This window comes from Carya illinoinensis, chromosome 9 (genome assembly GCF_018687715.1).
Source record: "Carya illinoinensis cultivar Pawnee chromosome 9, C.illinoinensisPawnee_v1, whole genome shotgun sequence".
NCBI lineage: Eukaryota > Viridiplantae > Streptophyta > Magnoliopsida > Fagales > Juglandaceae > Carya > Carya illinoinensis.
Window position 1 is genome coordinate 1,904,902 of NC_056760.1, and position 15,424 is coordinate 1,920,325.

The 15,424-nt window shown below is 35.4% G+C and overlaps 2 protein-coding genes across 2 annotated transcripts; both read left to right on the top strand.

The window, feature by feature from the left end:
- Positions 1–6,589: 6,589 nt before the first annotated feature.
- LOC122276560 (ubiquitin-conjugating enzyme E2 variant 1D) lies at positions 6,590–9,900 on the top strand. The gene is made up of 4 exons (XM_043086385.1): positions 6,590–6,799; positions 8,010–8,149; positions 8,965–9,090; positions 9,514–9,900. The coding sequence occupies exons 1-4, from the start codon at positions 6,766–6,768 to the stop codon at positions 9,652–9,654; spliced, it is 441 nt and encodes a 146-aa protein (XP_042942319.1). The 5' UTR covers positions 6,590–6,765; the 3' UTR covers positions 9,655–9,900.
- Positions 9,901–11,091: 1,191 nt separating this feature from the next.
- LOC122277168 (probable CCR4-associated factor 1 homolog 11) lies at positions 11,092–12,198 on the top strand. The gene has a single exon (XM_043087062.1). The coding sequence runs from the start codon at positions 11,248–11,250 to the stop codon at positions 12,088–12,090; it is 843 nt and encodes a 280-aa protein (XP_042942996.1). The 5' UTR covers positions 11,092–11,247; the 3' UTR covers positions 12,091–12,198.
- Positions 12,199–15,424: the final 3,226 nt, after the last annotated feature.

Consider the following 15,424-nt stretch of genomic DNA (forward strand, 5'->3'; position numbering starts at 1 on the left):
TTAGAAGGATTATCAAAAGTTTTTTTTTATAAGATTTGTATTTTTGTTTTGACATATATCCTAAAACTATCTTGTCAAAAACACATTTTTGACTACCAATAAACTTTTTAAAATTTCTTTTTCCATTCGTAAAGTTTTCAACAATATTTTCTAAATCAATTTTCTTCTTATTCAACTCAAAATTTTTATCTTTCAAAATAATACTTTCTTTTCTTAAAATATCAATTTCGTTTGTTAAATAAGAATTTTTCTTTTTCAAAGCAGAATACTTGATACCCAATTTTTCAAATTTCTCATATACCTCTTCTAAAATATTTTGCAATTATTTATATGAAAAGATTTTCAATATTATCAAGATTTGTTACTTCAATGTCATCTTTAGCCATAAGACAAATATTTGCTGATTCTCCATTACTTGCCTCACTATCTGAGCTACTTGAATCATCATCCCATGTAGCTTTCATTGCTTTCTTGCCATTGTTTCGATCTTTCTTTAGTAGAGGACAATCTGACTTGATATGACTAGACTTATTGCATTTATAACAAATTAAAGTGTCATTTTTACTTGAATCTTTCTTGAAAAACTTTTTGAAAGATTTCCTCGGATGAGTTTTATTTTTCTTTAAGAACCTCTGAATTCTTCTTGTTATCATTGCAACTTCTTCATCTTTGTCTTCATTTTTCTCATCGTCATCACTTTCACTTTCATGAGAAACAACTTTAAGTGCCAAGCTCTTCTTTGGCTTTTCTTTTTCTTCTCTTCTTTTCAATGTGTACTCATGGGTGATAAGTGACCCGATGAGTTCATTCACTTCGAGCTTCTTGAGGTCTCTAGCTTCAAGAATCGCTGTCACTTTTGATTCCCAGCATTTTGGTATAGAGTTGAGAATTTTTCTTACTATCTCCACCTTGGAATAAACTTTGCCAAGAGCTGTCAAACTATTTATGATGTTAGTAAAACGAGTGTGCATATTAGAAATAGATTTATCATCATTCATCTTAAACATTTTATATTCATGAGTAAAAATATAAATTTTTGATTCCTTGACTTGTGAAGTTCATTCATAAGTAACTTCCAAATTATTCCAAATTTCTTTTGCCGTAGCACAAGTCATTGTTATATTAAACTTATTTCCATCGAGAGCATAAACCACTTTTGTCTATCGTCTTCACGATCAAACTCTTATTCTTCCTTTTTGACCTTTACTCCATCAATCACTTTTATTGGATTATAAGGTCTATTTACAATGTATTTCCAGATTTCTCGACCTTGAACTTGAAGGAATATTCTCATTCTAACTTTCTAGAATGAGTAATTGTCTCCACAAAAGAGTGGATACCGACTGCTAGATTGACGTTCACCAAATGAAATTGCAATGTTAGCCATAAGATCTTAACTCAAAAGATAATTAATCTTATAATAGAGCTCTTAGCTCTGATACTAATTGTTACCCAGATGACTAACACAAGAGGGGAGTGAATTGAGTTGTATTTAAAAAAATAACAATTATAAATCAAATATACAATATAAAATATAAACAAAATACGGAACAGTAATAAATATAAATAGTAAGAGTAAGAGAGAAACAAACTCAGTATGTTAACGAGGTTCGGCCCCACTGCCTACGTCCTCGCCTCAAGCTACCCCTTGAGGATCCCCAAATTCACTATTCAATCTCCTTCAAGTGGAGATAGAAACATATTACACCTTTGAATAATACCGCTACAAAGGATCCGTGTAAAATACCCTCTACACTTGCAATCACCTTACATGTGGTAATTCAATTATTCCCTGTATATAACACTTTCTACACACACAAGGGTTATACACACATTTTTACTGATACAAGAGCTGATAGTGGGTAGGTTATCAGAAAACATTCCTCAATGAGTGAAATAAGAACAATCCAGCATAAACTATATCTCTCAAAATGAATAAGAATTAAGGCTCAATGCTTAGAGAAGAGAGAATGAAAGGTTTGAATGAATGTTATATGCTCTTGGTATTGTGAATGTGAAACTCTCAAATGATCTATTTATAGGCATATGAAATTTCATATTCAAATTTAAAAAGATTCACATGTCAAAAATAACATCATTCACTTTTTTTAAAAAATTCAAATAAAAGGTTCTTCTTTTTCAATTGTCAAAGACAACATCATTTATTTTTCAAAAAGTTCAAATCTAATTTTTTACTTTTGGCATATGACAAAAGGAGCACACTTTACTTTTCAAATATTTCAAATAAAAACATTTACCTTTTGCATAAGTCAAAAAAAGTATCAATCACTTTTGAAAATATTTAAATAAAACATGCACATGTGAAATATGACAATCAATTATCTTTAATATTTTTAAAGTTCAACCCTTTAATCAAGGTATGCACATGTGAAATATGATAATCAATCATCTTTCAAAATTTTCAATTTTAATTTTCAAAATATTCATGTATATGTGAAAAATGTATTTTAATGCTTTATGATAAAATATTAATTTTGAGTCTTAATCCTAATTTCGAATTTTTAAGAAATTTACAACATTACTCTATAATTTTAATGTGAACTTGTTCCATTCTTGCTCATACTTGTTTTCTTAATGTGTTTGACTCTATTGTGTAGATAACTTAAACTTGAGACTTTTTTATTCTTTAAATTTATTTGTTATCATTAAAATTTATATGTAAATATATAATTACACAAAGTTTAAAATATTAAGTTGAACAAATATAATATACTACACGTGGAGAAAAAATGAGATGCGAGAATGCGAAGATATTATAGATCACATCAGGAATTTTGGATAAGGCTATAAAACCTTTTTTTATATGACTTTTTTTTTTTGTTTTGTTTGTAGTGTTGGATTGAATTTTGTTGAAAACGAAATTGTGAAAGTTTGTATAGAAAATGGAGGTTCCTTATTGAGAAGTTGAAAGAGGCATATATTACTTTTTATAAACTACCCTTTCAAATGTCTATTTTTTTTTTTTTTTTATAGATTCTTCCGGGCATTATTCAGCAATTTTAAAAAAAAAATTATTGAAATTGGAGTTAGCCTTTCCAATTTTTTAACAAGTTACTATTTTTTAATAGTGAGTTTATAAGTATTGTGTAATTATTTAAAATATATATATAATTTATATGAAAGAATTAATTTTTTAATAATAAATTTTACTTTTTTTTTAAAATAATTGTACGACATTTATACATTTCACAATTATATGTAATAATATTCATATATATATATATATAGCAAGTTCTTTTAATCAAACTTGTAATTTAGACATGTGAATCATACCTATCTTGATTCTTATTTATCGTTAACACCTTCGCCTGCTTATCATCCTATTGCAAAACTTACAGGTTTGAACGAGAACTTACCTATCTTTCTTCTCTTGCTACAAACTGTTTTACTACTAATGCAATTATCATAAAGAAATAAAAATAAAAATGTTAAGAGTTTTTAAATTTAAATTACTAAAATATTCTTCATAAAATGATAATTTTTCTCCTTTAATAAAAAGCTTACACATGCAGTCTTCACTTAAATACTGCAAATAAAATTTATCTTAAATTTTAACCACTATCACTCAATTGAGTTAAGTAGTTATTTTTTTTTCCTAAGCAAGTCGATATCATTAACCTAAAAACATGATACATGCGAAGGGGTAGGGCTCCCAACAAATGCCACAAAATAATAAATAATAGTGCAAAATGATGAAAAAAGAAAAAAAAAAAATTGTTTATTTGAGACTAATTTCTTGGACCCTACCCATGTCCTATAGGATGACGTCGTCTTTTCAGAATTAGAGTGCTTGCAATAAAGCGAACAATGAAATCACCGTTGTAGACGGTAGTACCTCCGCTAGAAGCGTTGAAGGTGGCGAATGCACTGTCACTTATAGTGTTGAGATGATTTTTGAAGAGGTTCTCGATCCCTCTAACAAGATCACGGATTAGGAAAAACGGTAACATATGATAGCAGCCTGACACTAAGGCGAGGGGCCAACATAGGTAGTGGCAACGTGTGTAAGTCACGCGCCATTTGAGTAGGTGGATGAACGGACAGCTCCAGAGGAGTAGAGGCCTCTAAAGCCAATGGGGCTGTGCGTGGCAACCAAAGCAACTCCAAGATGTGGCAACGCGTTGAAAACGTCCACGGCAGAGGTGTTAGGAACCCCGGCCAAGTCCCTAGACAATAAGTCCTCCACGCTAATGGTGGTCTTTTGATGACCGGATCCTTGTTCCTCTCTTGCTTGGTTCTTGAGCAATGATGGTCAAGATGACCACTTGAGTATGGTGTGGTTAGGTGTTTGGACAAAGATGAGTGTATAGAGTGATGAAAATGGGCAAGGGATTGTGGTGTGTTCAATGGTGATGGGCACACGGCACTAGAGTGGGTTAGGGTTGGTGCCACTTGGAAGATGGGGTTTAGGGTTTGGAAGATGTATGATGGACGACTATATTTAGGGTTTTGCTTGACTTGAGAAATTCTAAGAATTGAGTGATTTTAAGGATAGGGTGGTTTAAGAGATTACGTAATTTGAATGGATGGAAGATATGATTTTGGGAGGATTCCTAAGTGGTAGGAATCATTGAGGATTTGGTGAGGCTAGTTTGATAAGTCAAAGTGGACTTGAGAGATTTAAGAGATGAGATATTTAAGAAATTGAAAATAATTGACAATTTCTTAAATCAATGGATGAGGAGTTTAAGGGATGGGAGATGATTGACAATTCTTTAAATTAAGGGATGAGGTGTATGGCTATGGAAGAAGGGCTTGGTCAATTAGGATTCCTAAATTATATGAACCTTAATTGGTAAGATGAGTGAGCGGATTAGGTAATTCAAATTAGGCAAGAATTGCCAAAATTTGAATTCAATTCTCAAAGGAAGTAAATTTCGGCCAAGGTTAAAACGATGGAGCAAACATTTTATAGAAAGTTGATAAATACAAGTGTTGGGAGATTTTATGGATTGGATGAATTGGAAGAACAAAAAATATAAAAAACACTCAAGAACAATGAAGAACACTCAAGAACAACGAAGAACATTCAAGAACAAAAGAACAAACTTATGAACTTGAATGAACAAAAACATAAACAATACTAATTCAATATTTGATTCACGAATTGCACAAGAATTGAATAAATCTCATATATTGAAGAACTCAATTTGGATTCTCGAATTGCACCAAGTTGCAAGAACAAGATAAATGAATCATACATATTCATGAATTGTAAGGTGTGATCCTCTCTTTGGGATTCACGAATTGCACCCAAAAACCCAAATGCAAGACACCAGATTGTGATCTCTCAAACAATAGTCTTCCTTCTAGGAGTTTGCTAAAAGATCCTAAAGCAAATGAAAGATGTCATATTTATAAACAAAACAAGTTGGAAACCTCCAATAGGTCCATTGAAAATAAATAATTAAATAAAATTAAATAAATAAAATAAATAACATAATAGTGGTCATGGACCAAGGCTAGCTGTGGCATGCATGGCCCATGGCGGGCTAAGTGGGTGCACGGCGGTCTTTGGATTGGTCCATAGTCAGGTGGTGCGGTATGGCTTACTGATGGTGAGCCATGGTGGTGCATGACATGGTTTAGGCTGGTGGCTTAGAAGCTGAGTCTACAAGGCATGGGCTGGCGCTGGGTGGCATGCCTGGTGGGCATGCTACTGACCTGCTCTACAAGGCACGGGCTAAATCCGTGCGCTAGATGGCATGCCTGGTGGGCATGTCACTAGCCTTGCTGAAGTGTGGCTGGGTGGGCTAGAAGTGCCGCACAAGGCATTGTGGTGCATGGGTGCATGCAAGGGTGTGCATGGGCCTGTGCATTGAGACTCGCATGGGCGTGCGGCGCCAGGCTGCGCGCCCAAGCAAGCTCTCACTAGCCACGCTAGCTCGTATACTGAGCGCACCGTGTGTGCCACCACGCGGGCCAAGGCATGTATGCATGCTGGGCGCTCCGTGCGTGTCACCCCACGAGCCAATGCATGCTTGTGGGCTAGCCAAGGTGCTGTCCTTACCTACCAAGAGCAGTGTCAAGGCTTGTCTCAAGGTGAATTTTCTAGGAGTTGTAACAAGAGGCGGCCGTGCGTCGAACACACCAAGTAGAAGCAGATATTTCTTCTACAAACAAGTAGATTAGCGATCGGAGGGGCTGAATTGGCGCCGCGTGTTGGTGGGAAGATGCCAGAAAACAGTAGATCGTCTTGGGTCGCTGCTAAGGATGGAAAATAACATAAAAGCCTAGAGGAAAGACTAAAAAGCATAAAAATGCTGCTAGGGCTGGCTAGGGAAGGAGGTTTGGTGAAGACGAGAAGAAAATGGGTCTGAATTTCAGGAGAGAGCAAGCAGGAACGAGCGGGAGGAGAGAAGAAAAATTTTTCACTAATCTATTCAATTGAGTTTAGTAGTTATTGAATTGTAACGTGATTTTTTACATTAATTATATAATAAATAAAACACAGTCACAAATAATAATAATAATAATAATAATAATAATAATAAAACATATTCCACTTTATTCTAAAATCCCACCCATCGGGCAACTTATCTTTAACCTATGTATTCCCACTAAAGATTATTGTTTGTTTTTTCGCCTCTTTATTCCGCCTTTGCCTTGGTCGCCTTCTTTTTCTCCAGATTCTCTAGCTTTGTCCATCTGACTGCCCTCCCCCTCCCCCTCCAGCTATTTAAAACCCCCACTTCGATCAGATCCCAATATACCAAACCGAGATTAACTATCAGCAAGTCATCCATGACGCTCGGCTCAGGAGGATCCAGTGTCGTGGGTGAGCCTCTGACCCATCACCGTTTTTTTCCGTAATTTTCGGTGATCCAGTTCTTTGGTTTGATATATTGAGAAATCCACTCATGGGTTTGATGAATTTTGTTGTTTATGCGTTTTTTTTCTGGTGGGAAATTCGCGATGGATTTGCGCATATGAGTCGCGTGGCCTTTTAGGTTACTTTATTTTGTTTATATATGCGTGTAATTTGTCTCCCTTGCATGATGAAATTTTGAGAAATTCTTAATTCTCGCAATTTTTCGTTTTGTTTGGCCAATTAATGATTTTTGCATAAAACTACTTTTGGGTCGGCTTATTTATGCTAAAATTTAGTCCAGATTTCGGATGGCATGCTCGTGTAGTTGTTAGTAATTCGATCCGGTTATGAGTTGTTGTATAATTGGAACTATACTTCTGTGCTTCTTGGGTTTGGTATAGACATGGTTTGTTTGGACTGCTTTGATGTAGAATGCATTTTATGCAGACAGGGTGATTGTTTTTATGTGCTTTGCTTGAGCCAAAAGTTTTGGGCTTTATACTATGATTGTTTGTGTTTTCTCCTCTGTTTTGTCAGATACTAAATAATAATGTTTTAAGTGTCTATTACCAGCCTTGCAAGCTTTCCTGGGATTTTTTTTGCAGATTTGTTCCTTCATATGTTACCTAGATAGTTCAAAGGATGACTAAATGCATAGGGTCGAAGTTGTATGCAAGCGAGATTTGTGTCTTCATCATCTCGATCTTGCTTTATGATTGAAGTACATCCTATAATACTTTTATTTTTATTGCAAACCATATGGCATGACACGAAGGTTCTCTTCCATATACATTTACAAAATAGGATCCCATACGTATCATTCAAATCTACAGAAGCCTGGGAAGCAGTTTCATAAGTAACACCGGAAAGTATAGCTTTGAGAATAGTCATGGTTTTTTTCCAGACTGCAGCATTTAATAATCCAATACAAAACTACGAAGGGATCTAATAAGTTAAGACTACAGATAAATAATGTTTAAAGAATCTGTAATTGCCTTTAGATTTCAGTTGAGTTTCTGATTAATTTTCTGTCATATGGAAAACCATTGAAAGAGTTCATTACCATGAAATATGTATTTGAACCATAACTCCTACATTGAGTTTGTAGGGATTCGAATATTTAAGTCCAATTCCGGTCTCTGTTTTACTAATGTTGACTGAATGAGGTTCCATGCAGTCCCTAGGAACTTCAGATTGTTGGAGGAACTTGAACGTGGTGAAAAAGGTATTGGCGATGGCACTGTCAGCTATGGAATGGATGATGGAGATGACATCTACATGCGCTCTTGGACTGGAACGATTATCGGTCCTCACAATGTAAGTGCCTTTTGTTTCCTCTCTCCCTTGATGTTACATATGTGTGTCAGTATCTGTAAAGTTTTCCAGCAGATAAAATTTGTTTTTGTTTGCACATGCACAGATAAAACATTATTTGAATTGATCAGGTTACTTACACTTCTGTCCTGCCTAGAAATTAGTCACTGGTTTTGACCTGTAAGGTAAAGGTTGGTTGTTATTTTGCTTAATGACTTGCAGCATTGCAGGGCTGAATCATGTACGACTTACAAAGGATTGTAGACCTTATATATATATAAACAAAGTATAGGAGGCCTCAACTAATCAGATCTTACCCCTTTCACTGCAACATGGAATGTTCTCTGAAGCAATTGCCTTGGCGGTCTCCTGCTGCCTGATCTTGGTGGAATCTACTTTAGTTTTTAAGTTCATTCGCTTGCTTAGGTGCTGTTTCTGAGCCTAGCCATAGGGTTATGTTTGGAGGTGTTCACGAACGAACAAACGCTTGGTTGGGCGTGCACATGTGCTTGTGCACACATATGCTGCGTCATGTCTAGATTCTTGGATATCATAAATAGTAATGCTTATTCCAAATGGATGCTGCTCATTATACATTTTTTGGTCATAATTCGAATAGTGATGTAGGAGTAGTCTGCTAGGTTTACATGCTAATTGCAAATTGGACCTCTGGTCAGTTTTGATAATTAAGACAGTGGATTCCTCTGCTCTTAGTGCTTATATAGTTATATTTTGTGTTTATTTGTTAGTGTTTTGTCATCTTCTTTGCCCAAGTATGGGCTACTTGCTAGTGCAATAACCTCTTCTCTATTTGCCAGACGGTGCATGAAGGTCGAATTTATCAGTTGAAGCTATTTTGTGATAAGGATTACCCAGAGAAGCCCCCAAACGTTCGTTTTCATTCACGGATTAATATGACTTGTGTGAACCATGAAACGGGGGTGGTAAGTTATAATTCCATTATATACTTTAAACTGATCTTCCAATGTTGTGGTAGATTTTATATATGCTGCAATTAGTTGTTTCTTCTTCTCTTGGAGGATAGTTGAACAATTTGCATACTCGTGGGATTGAATTATATGTCATTTAGTCTAAAAGATATTGGCATCACTGCAAATATTTGATTTTAGCCTTTTCTATTTCCACTTTTTATTGGTTGATTTGTGGAGAGAGGTCTATCATACAATATGTGGTGGGAGACAACTGGTCTCGGTATGTGTGTGTGTGTCCATATTCTCTTTTTTGCCATCTATGTACCACATCGATCCTTGGTCACTGGACATATCATTCGATTGTCGGTCTATTCTATGATTAAAAAGAATAGTCTACATGCAGTTTTTTACAGCAAGATAGTTGAAATGGGACAGGTAGAACCAAAGAAGTTTGGACTTCTTGCGAATTGGCAACGAGAGTACACCATGGAGGATATATTGACCCAGCTGAAAAAGGAGATGGCCGCACCACACAACAGGAAGCTGGTCCAGCCTCCCGAAGGCACCTACTTCTAGCTTTCAAGCCCACCGTATAGATATCACGGATCATATTGCATATATATGCAATATATATTTTGTAATGCTTTGTCGACCCTGTTGAAGTGAAGAACGTACTGGGGAATGCCCTAGAAAGCTTCTCCTATAGTCTCTAGGGCTTCATTGTTGTTGCGTATCTTATGTTCTTTTAACTCTGTTGAAAGATGCTGTTTGATTAATGGGTTTTTTAATAATATATATATAATATATATTGCGTGTCGACTATTAAAATGTCCCCTCGCCTGAGCTGCCTTTTCTTTGGAACCTTTTCAATTCCAACTTGTCAAGAACCCCAAGCTTCTTTCATCTGCTCACGGTTCTTTTATTTTCTTTTTCTTTTTCCCCGTACTTAGGTGTTGTTTCTAAAGTTTAACATGCGTGCGTAAAAGCCGATGGATTAAAATGACTATTCAAGTTCAAACGGGCATGTGATATTTTAACCTTTGATCAGAAAGCATTCGCGGTTGCCGTTGTTATATGACAGCATTAGACTAATATTTCGTATTTGTTTTGGTAGAGCGAGAAGAATTTGTATGAAAATTTATGCAGTAGCATGGTCTATCTGACGATACAATACACACGAATGAGGGAGAGCCAGAGGGGATGAATTTAAGGAGTGTCTTGAACACAGTTCAAGAGAAAAAGGGTGTGTAGCCAACAATTTAGTCCCAGGGGTTATATCGTCTCATCATGTTCATTGAACGTCCCTCTAGTTTCACACGCACACCTTCTTCACGTGAAGGACCGTGTGCTGCCGACTCACTTTCCTTCCTTTCTCCTAACTTCCTTTCTAGATCTTTCAATAATAATAAAAAGATCTTTCAATCAGAAAAAAAAACTTCCTTTGTAGATTTTTCTTTCATCTAAATGCTAAAAAGGTCAAAGTCAAGTCTGGCCCTTTCTCCGTCATCGTCTAATGACTAATTAACATTTGCTAATCAAGTCTTAATTTATAATTTTTAAAAACTCACGGTAATTTGTAATTTTAAAGGTTTTTGGCATTAATACTATTTATTATTTTAATTTTTATCATATTTTTATTGTGACATTAAATAATTAAAAATTATTTATAATATTTTATTTATAAATCTATTATTTAATATCACATTATAAAATAATAAAAATATAATAATAAATAAGATGATAAATAGATTTTTTGTTTCTTTAGAGGGAAATTTATCAACATTATATTTTTTAATTTAATAATTTAACTTTCGAATTGGAAATATTATTTGTTATCTTGTGAGTTTTTATTTTTTAAAATAATCTTTAACGAGATGTTAAATAATAAATCATTTTAACGGACTTAATATTATAAAGTATAAACTGATAATAATAAAATATTATAATACGACAAATGACATAAAAAATGTCAATTTATTGAATTATTTTTGGCAAGAGTATTATAAACTCCAATCTCGCACAACTCTCTTCGCCTGTTAAAGCATAACTGTTCCGTATTATGTTTCTCCACGGAATAATTTACCCTAAAAGACGCCTACAATTTACTTCAAATAATCCCTTCTTCTTCCTCGCGACTTCTGATCAAGATCAGAGACCAAACCCTAAGCCATGCACACGTCGGACTCACCGCCTCCGCTTCCCGTCCTCATACGATCGGTATGGTCGCAAAATCTTGATTACGAGTTCGGTTTGATCCGATCAGTTATAGATTCTTACCCCATCGTCGCGATGGACACAGAGTTTCCCGGCGTCGTGGTTCGACTTGAGTCGGACGACCGGGACTTCCAGGGTCGGCAGCCCGCCCGTCATTACATGGTCCTCAAGGCCAACGTCGACCGCTTGAATCTGATCCAGATCGGTCTCACCCTCTCAGATGAAGAGGGAAATCTTCCGGATCTGGGCACGGACAACCTTTACATATGGGAATTTAACTTCAGGGACTTTGACGTGGCGCGTGACGCCCACGCCCACGACTCCGTGGAGTTGCTGAGGCGCCAAGGGATCGACTTTGAAAGGAACCGGGAGTTTGGGATCGATTCCGTCCGGTTCGCCGAGCTGATGATGTCGTCGGGGCTCGTCTGCAACGACTCGATGAACTGGGTCACTTTCCACAGCGCATACGATTTCGGATACTTGGTAAAGATGCTGACTCAGAGGGTCTTGCCGGACGATTTGCACGAATTTCTTGCCCTTGTCGAGGTGTTCTTCGGGCCTAGGGTTTTCGACGTGAAGCATTTGATGCGGTTCTGCGCGAGTCTCTATGGTGGATTGGACCGGGTATCCCAGGCCTTAAACGTGATACGGATTATTGGGAAGAGCCACCAAGCCGGGTCAGATAGCTTGCTGACTCTGCACGCATTCGAGAAGATCAAGAAAGAGTATTTCGGCAAAGATAATCTGATAGAAAAGTACGCTGGTGTGTTGTATGGATTAGATGTTTCTGATCTTTGATAAAATATACTGCTTGTAGATTTCATTTTATTTAAAGGAAAAGGTAAAACCGGTATACATTTGGCTTAATCTATAATATATTATTTAATCTATATTTGGTTACCTTAATCTTTTCCCATTCTCCCCTCGTCCATTGGTTTGATCCTTATTTATATTCTATGAGAAAGAATACCTGGTTTTGCCCGTGATTGATGACTTTTTGCCAAATAAATTTTGGGCGAGAGATTTAATTGCGAAGCTTAGAAGTCCAAAGCTTCAAAGTAGAATTTTATATGGAGTAGGATTTTAGGGGCTTGGCTGGTGGTACGCTGTCCAGTGCTTTAGAAGTTTAGAGGAAATTTGTTGAGAAAATTGAAGATTTCTGCTGGTGTTGAGGATGTGGAATGGATAGACTTTAATGGTTTGGCTTTGGTGTTTGTGGTCTTTCCGGGGGAAGAGTGGAAGTTTTGCGAAGAACTTTTGTAAGGTTTTATAAAAAATGGGTATTCAGCAACCGATTCTTTGGATCTGAGGTTGAAGGTGGTGGCCTGGTTTGCCCTTCAAGTCCCGTTGGTTACATAGATGAGATATTTTTTTAAAATTTAAATAAAATATTGTTATAATATAATTTTTTAATGTTAATTTTGTTTTGGGATTTGAAAAAATGGAATTGTTTATTATATTTTATGTGGAAATTTGTAAAAGTTGTACTGATGAGATGAGATTTTTTGATAGCCAAACAGGGCAAATTTTGGTTGTTTCTCTTTTGTGAAAGTACTTATAAGCTGCTGTGAATAATGATTTGGAGGCTGTAAGATGATTTTAAGGGTGTATGAGTTGTTTTGATTGGGCTTTTTTTTTTTTTTTTTTTTTTAACATTTATATGGTTGAAGCTTTAAGGATTGAGCTTGGTTTGCAATCAGAAGATTTGGGTGATGCAAGTTTTTACCACGGAGTGTTTGGCATACTGTTTGGCATTTGTTATATTGGAAAACTTGTTATTCTGATCAATCCTATAGGGCTCTGTTTGTAGCTAGTGTGATAATTTGGCTGATGAAAGAATTTATTTTATCTGATTGAAAACCACATGGGAACCACCGGCTCTCATGGTTGGAAGTCCATTAGCTTTATTCTTTTATAAGAATTCTTGGTATGAATCATTCTTCTTGTTAGCAGGAAATAAACCCCAAAAGAAGCTAATTAGGGCTTGATTTTTATCCTGGTTCCTCTTTAGTCTGCCATTCCTGCTGGTGGAGGTTCTTTTCCTAATAAATTTCATCAAAGTTCCTCCTGTCCATACAAAAACAGATGTTTTCCATCTGGCATTGGCTGTGATTGGTATTTTGATGAGCGGTGATCTTACCTAGGAGTGTTGAAACAAAGATGATCATGTGCCTTACTTGGTTTCTAATGACATCTTTTGCCATTAGCAGAGAACAGAGTTAATTTGATTTGATTTCCAGGTGTTAATGACTTTGTAGGGATTTTGTTGCAATAATTGAATGGAAATTTGGCGATTATTCTAAAAGGTGGTCTTTGTAACTGCTTCAGCACGGGTTGCTTATGTGGTTCTTCTGTTTGTGGGATATACGATCAGGCCGTTGCTGCTTTCTTCTTGTGCTTCAACGGGGTCAGATGGGGCCCACTCTTATTGTTTGATAGGTGCAAACTATTCACCATGATCTAATCTAGCAAATGCGGACTGCATGGTGAATGATCTCACAGCTATTTATTAAAATAGTCATTTCTTTCTCTTTGATGACAAAGCTGTGATGTGATGGCTGTGCCTTCATGGTAACGACATGTCAAGTCCCACATTGGATTGGTGAATTATGATAGAGTTGCATTGAGCGTCAAGTTCCATTGGTTATTTGCTAGGTGAAAATTTGGAATGAGGCTTTATGATATTTTCAACCTGTTGCAATTATATATCCTTGGCTAATGTTTTTGCAGTATAAATGCAGATGTGACTAGTGATTCCATTAGTTAGTTACACCAGTAATGACATGTAAGACATTCTTAGGTGCCGTTTGAATAGTGAGTGGAGATGAAAGTTGAAAGTTAAATAAAATATTATTAGAATATTATTTATTATTATTATTATTGTTTTCGAATTTGAAAAAATGGGATTTTTTATTAATTTGAAAAAGTTGTAATGATGAGTTGAGATCCCTTCTCAATCCAAACGGGGCCTACTTTGGTTGCCGGCCGCCTTATATAGGTAAGTAAGTAGGATTTGTTTATAATTCTTCTGTGAACCGGGAAATATGATTTCTGAATATGGGGAACTTGGTATGAGAAGCTTAAACCTTTTTTTTTCCTCTTAGCTTTTGTCTGGTAGAGAATTTATATTTTGCTAATGGATCACGAGTCTTTGACACATTGCTGAAGAAAGGAAATATTCACTTACTAAGCTGTTATTCTCATAGCCATAATTATCCTAAGACCATTAGTTTTACTTGGAGGTGTTCAATAATTGTATTTCTTACGCAAAATTTCTTGCTTCATTTCCAATAACAGTAGTTTTGCATTGCTTGTGCAGAAGCCAGGTCCATTGGTTCATCATATGGTTTCTGACATGTTAATGTTTACTGTAGGGGCAATTTAGCTGTCAAGTTCACCATGAAATCCTTTGTAACATCATCGAATCAAGAATCTTTAAATATCAATTTCCAACTCGTTATTATTGAAGTATTATTAGTTAACTGTCTTTTATAGTTTTGTCTATAGTATTTGATCTTATCATGGCTCAGATTCTTATATTTTTTTCAGTGTTCTTGTAAAGTTTCAGGAAGACAAAGGAATTAATTAGTTTTTTGTTAGCAGTTGAGAAAATCTTGGCAGTATTGTCTATTATCAGTCCACATCGTACTTTTCCTTACTAAAGCATTCATGAAGACATCTTTAAAAGTTAGCCCCTTAAAATGTAACCAAGCAGATCCAGTGTTATCACAAAATAAAAGAATTATATCACTGGATGGTTACTAATTTTCTTGAAACGTCATATTGCACAATCGTAGTTATTTAACAGATGAGAAAATCTTATCTCAAAGTCTTCAGGGATTTAGACTGATTCTATTATGTTGCAAGACTTGTGAAATGGAAATCTTTGTGGATGATAGTTCTACTTTTACCTTCATTAAGCATCAGAACATAAGGAAAAGGAACTGCAATAAGCCCTTAGAGATATAACCGTGTGATGACCCGCTTTTAAGTGTATTTTCGCTGAAATAATTGTTTTTATTTTAATTAATATATTAGTTATTTATTTTAATTTATTTACGTTTTAAAATTGGTTTTTAATTTAATTTAATTTATTTGATGTTGTGTTTTATTTCTTTAAGTTGTTTTGTGG

What these genes read in the sequence shown, in the direction of transcription:
- LOC122276560 (XM_043086385.1), top strand. Translation starts at nt 6,766, where the DNA reads ATGACGCTCGGCTCAGGAGGATCCAGTGTCGTGG. An exon ending in AGGAGGATCCAGTGTCGTGG is followed by an intron (nt 6,800 to 8,009) that starts GTGAGCCTCTGA and finishes GGTTCCATGCAG; the next exon opens with TCCCTAGGAACTTCAGATTG. An exon ending in TGAACCATGAAACGGGGGTG is followed by an intron (nt 9,091 to 9,513) that starts GTAAGTTATAAT and finishes GAAATGGGACAG; the next exon opens with GTAGAACCAAAGAAGTTTGG.
- LOC122277168 (XM_043087062.1), top strand. Translation starts at nt 11,248, where the DNA reads ATGCACACGTCGGACTCACCGCCTCCGCTTCCCGTCCTCATACGATCG.